At 39.5% G+C, this 4405-nt stretch overlaps 1 protein-coding gene across 1 annotated transcript in view; it reads left to right on the top strand.

The window, feature by feature from the left end:
- LOC112435655 (4-hydroxybenzoate polyprenyltransferase, mitochondrial-like) overlaps positions 1-4405 on the top strand; it is a 41830-nt gene that overhangs the window by 33798 nt on the left and 3627 nt on the right. Inside the window, exon 2 of the mRNA XM_076891057.1 lies at positions 3232-4098. Within this exon, the coding sequence (XP_076747172.1) occupies positions 4077-4098 (22 nt within the window). The 5' untranslated portion in view covers positions 3232-4076. The remainder of the gene's footprint in view (positions 1-3231; positions 4099-4405) is intronic.

Below are 4405 nucleotides of genomic sequence, written 5' to 3'. Positions count from 1 at the left end.
CCACCGCAACAAAACATCTTCACTTCCGTAGAATTCACCAACCCTTCAAAATAAAACTACCTGAAAACTACCTCCGCTGTGTAAGTAATTAAAATATCAGTTATAATGTTATTTACCAGCAGTTACACGAGATTCGATATAACGACAGGATATTTTGGTTTAATACGAACTAGGATTTCTTAATTGTATTTTTTTAAATTTTATCAATTTGATAAAAAAAAACATATGTGTTTGTTAATATTCACGAAAACGTATGGAGTTTTTTGTTGTTGTTTTTTTTACTTCCACGCTTAGTTCATTGTGAAATCTGGGGAAACAGTAACCGGAAGTGCGTAGATTTCATACCTTAACGCCAAGCCCCCCTTTTAAAAGTCTTTTCTGTTTTTGTGATGGTGTTGTTTTCTGTTTTTATGGCCGGCGATATAGGTATTATAATGTCCAATGAAAGGTATTAACAAATCCTCCATACTGTAAGTGTTATATAGCACCGCATATTTAAATAAATGGGCGCTATTGTTATTAAAAACTTATAACAGAAATCCTTTTTTCAGGCTCGGTTTCTATCGCAGGCAGTTGGCCACGTGCTTGCAGTGACGATGCTTGCTGAGCTGCACAGGTCACAAAGAAAGCAAGAAAAGCTTTGTTTTACCAATATCACCTTGGTATCCCAGAGAAATTTTATACTGATGTTGCAGACTTTTGCAGAGGGTCTGGCTTTTACAACAAGATGAAAGCTAAAACATTCTAGGGAAAATTAAAGGATCTAGATTTGTGTCACATATCACATCTTCACAGCAGTTTTTGCTCAATATGTTTCAAATTCACTCTTTATATGTTCATGATGCGCAAATCCTTTCGAGGCAGATATCCTGCTTTAAGCAGGAGGCCGTTTGTGTAAAAAAGGAACGACCATCTCTCAAACGAGAAGGGGCTTAAGAGTTTATCTTTCACGATCTTATAATGCGGTGAATGCAGCCATTCCTCATCTCACAATGAATAGTACTCATACTAAAAAAGTACAAAATGAAAGCATGTTTTTCATTATCAACTGCACCACTTAACCAGCCACACTGCTCTGTTTCTATTCTCATTGTAGTCTTTGGGGCGATCGTGGCTCAAGAGTTGGGAGTTCGCCTTGTAATCGGAAGGTTGCCGACATACATCGCCGCTTTACGTCAACTCCGAAGCCCTTTGGAACAGGGCCCTGTGCAGCACTGTTCAGCAAGAGCAGTGAGGTTTCAGTTGTAATGCTGCTTACATTTGTCACATGTTTTTTGCATATGCAATAATGTTGCATATTCCACAGCCCTACCCTGTCTTGACAAGTAAATTTAAGAATCTGTTTAGGACTTATTTAGCTTATTACTCACTTTGAATTATTTTTTATTGAAACTAAGCTTCTGGCTTATTGGTGTTATTTTAGTCGTTATGCAGCCGTATTGTTTGTAAAGTTGGTGAAGCCTGCAGTCGGCTGAAACTGAAGAAGTCACATAGATAAGTGATAAAATGTTTCTACTAAACGCTGGGTCCAGATGAACAGAAATAAATTTCTAGGATCCGATCAGTTACTACTCCATGGTTGTTTTGTATGTTAACAAGAACAAAATAAGTGAAGTAGACTTACAGGGCTTGTTCAAAGAGGTTTTCCAACATATGGTTTTAACCAAAAAAGCATGGGTGCTTTTTCCTTAATAAGTGCAAAAAAAGAAAGAAACAGGCAATTGTTAAGAACGCCTTAGGTGAAGCAGTGTTAGATAAACTAACAAAACACTGCCATTAAAAAAACTATTGGCATATAAAAGCTTCCATTAAGCTGAATATTATTTATATTATTGCATACATATGGTTGACAGAAAGTGACCTCTGTAGCTATTTCCCATTGAGGATTGCAAAAGAAACCACAAAAACGAATAAAACCAACTTACTGATTGTTTGTACATGTGCAGAGGAGGCAAAGTGGATATACTGGATAAAGAATGCTGAATATGGAGCTGCCATAATAAAAAATAAAAACTAGTTAGTGTGAGACCTGGTTTTTATTTAACCAGTAAGGAAATTGTGATGCACACTCCACACCAGTTGGAGGCACTGGTCCTCCAACTTGTCTGTCAGCCTCAAAGAAGAGACGACCAATGACGACCCAGCAGGGAAGTATTGATGTGGTTGTCATCTGTCCAGTGTTTGGTATATTCTCTATTGTAACCTTCATTGTAAGCTTGCTTTGGCGTTATATCACACTAGAGTTAGCAAGTGTGTTGGTAGCATTCAGAGCATATTTCTCCTGTTTTGGCTTCCCTTCATTGGCTTCCTGTTAAGTCCAGAATTGAATTCAAAATCCTGCTCCTCACATACAAGGTCTTAAATAATCAGGCCCCATCTGATCTTAATGACCTTGTAGTACCATATCACCCTATTAGAGCACTTCGCTCTCGCTCTGCAGGCCTACTTGTTGTTCCTAGAGTATTTAAAAGTAGAATGGGAGGGAGAGCCTTCAGTTTTCAGGCCCCTCTTCTGTGGAACCAGCTTCCAGTTTGGATTCAGGAGACAGACACTATCTCTACTTTTAAGATTAGGCTTAAAACTTTCCTTTTTGCTAAAGCATATAGTTAGGGCTGGATCAGGTGACCCTGAATCCTCCCTTAGTTATGCTGCAATAGACATAGGCTGCCGGGGGATTCCCACGATGCATTGAGTTTTTCCTTTCCAGTCACCTTTCTCACTCACTATGTATTAACAGACCTCTCTGCATTGAATCATATCTGTTATTAACCTCTGTCTCTCTTCCACAGCATGTCTTTTATCCTGTCTTCCTTCTCTCACCCCAACCGGTCGCAGCAGATGGCCGCCCCTCCCTGAGCCTGGTTCTGCCGGAGGTTTCTTCCTGTTAAAAGGGAGTTTTTCCTTCCCACTGTTGCCAAAGTGCTTGCTCATAGGGGGTCATATGATTGTTGGGTTTTTCTCTGTATCTATGAAGCGCCTTGAGGCGACTTATGTTGTGATTTGGCGCTATATAAATAAAATTGAATTGAATTGAATTATATTTTCAGTGATAGCTTAGCCTCGTTACTGTAACACCAGCTTGTCTCATGTAGGTGTGTGCAGTGTCTTACCTAAACAGCTAAAACAGTCAGGTTGTTTCAGCCAAAAGTTTCACACATCTCTGTTTCTGTTGTACCAAATGTATTTGTTTAACCTTCGTTTGCATGTGTCTTTCTGCTTCTGTGTGTGCAGAGAGACACCATGTTCCCAGCCAAGCTAGCTTTGAGCACTCTGAAAAGGATCCACCATGGAGCTTGTTATCGATGTCAATTGTTAGATTATAATATTATTTTATGCCATGTTATACCCCTAACTAAAGATTGTGAATTATTATGTAGTTTTAGTTTGCATTATTCTCCTGAATTAGAAGAAGCTGATAACTATTGCATTCGTTAAACTGATTTGCATTACATTAGACTGCTGATTTATTGTGGATGAATGATATTGTTTTATGATGTTATAAGAAATACTGTTTGCAGAAAGTCATCGCCTTATTTGTCTGATTAGAAGAGAACAGAATATACTGGAGTTTTCTGCCCCAACTCAGCAGGAGCAGATAAACGGGGAGCCAAGGTCGTAGCTTAGGCGCCGTGTGAGAGAAAAGCATGTGAATGTTTAGGCTTTTATGATAAGGTGGGAGAACCAGAGGCTATAAGAGTTTGAGCAATGCTCCACCATTTTGAGATCTGAGGCTGTCTGCATCAGTGTCCATCTCCCACGTGTGTGATCATTAAAATCATCGTTTGACTTGACCCGGCCGGACCAGTGTTGTTATTGTGGTTTTTCTCTTGTCTCCATCCCCAATATTTTGAACCATAACACTTTCTACCTGCTTCATCCAGAAGGAAGGGATACAGGCTGGAGATGGGCCCCCCTCAGACTCCCGTGTGTGGAAGAGAAAGCCTAAGAACCAATCTGCAATCTGGTCATCAATAAGACTTCTTGAAACACAGCAAAACGGGAGAAGACGGTTCAGTTTATCAGCTGCTACTATAGTAAATTCAGCACCAGTACACGTCCAACCGTACCTCCGGCTGATGAGGCTGGACAAACCTATAGGTTTGTACTTATATGAACATCACATTGTTGGGTTGTCGTGTCTTCATTCACTCACCCCAACCAGTCGCGACAGATAGCCGTCCCTCCCTGTTAAAAGGGAGTTTTTCCTTCCTACTGTGACAAAGCAAGCTCATGTACTCAGGTTTAACTTCAGCAGGTCATTATGACCATGTCTACACATTCATTTTCTGCTATGCAATGATTTTTTATCTGTGTCAGTTTAAAAGAAAAATATTGATATCTAGAATATTGCAGAATTTTGACTTTATTCCAAACATGCACTCTTTAAGCCCAGAATGATTTTTAG

The sequence above is a fragment of the Maylandia zebra genome, linkage group LG12 (assembly GCF_041146795.1).
Source record: "Maylandia zebra isolate NMK-2024a linkage group LG12, Mzebra_GT3a, whole genome shotgun sequence".
Classification (NCBI taxonomy): Eukaryota; Metazoa; Chordata; class Actinopteri; order Cichliformes; family Cichlidae; genus Maylandia; species Maylandia zebra.
This window is presented reverse-complemented; position numbering and strand designations above follow the sequence as displayed.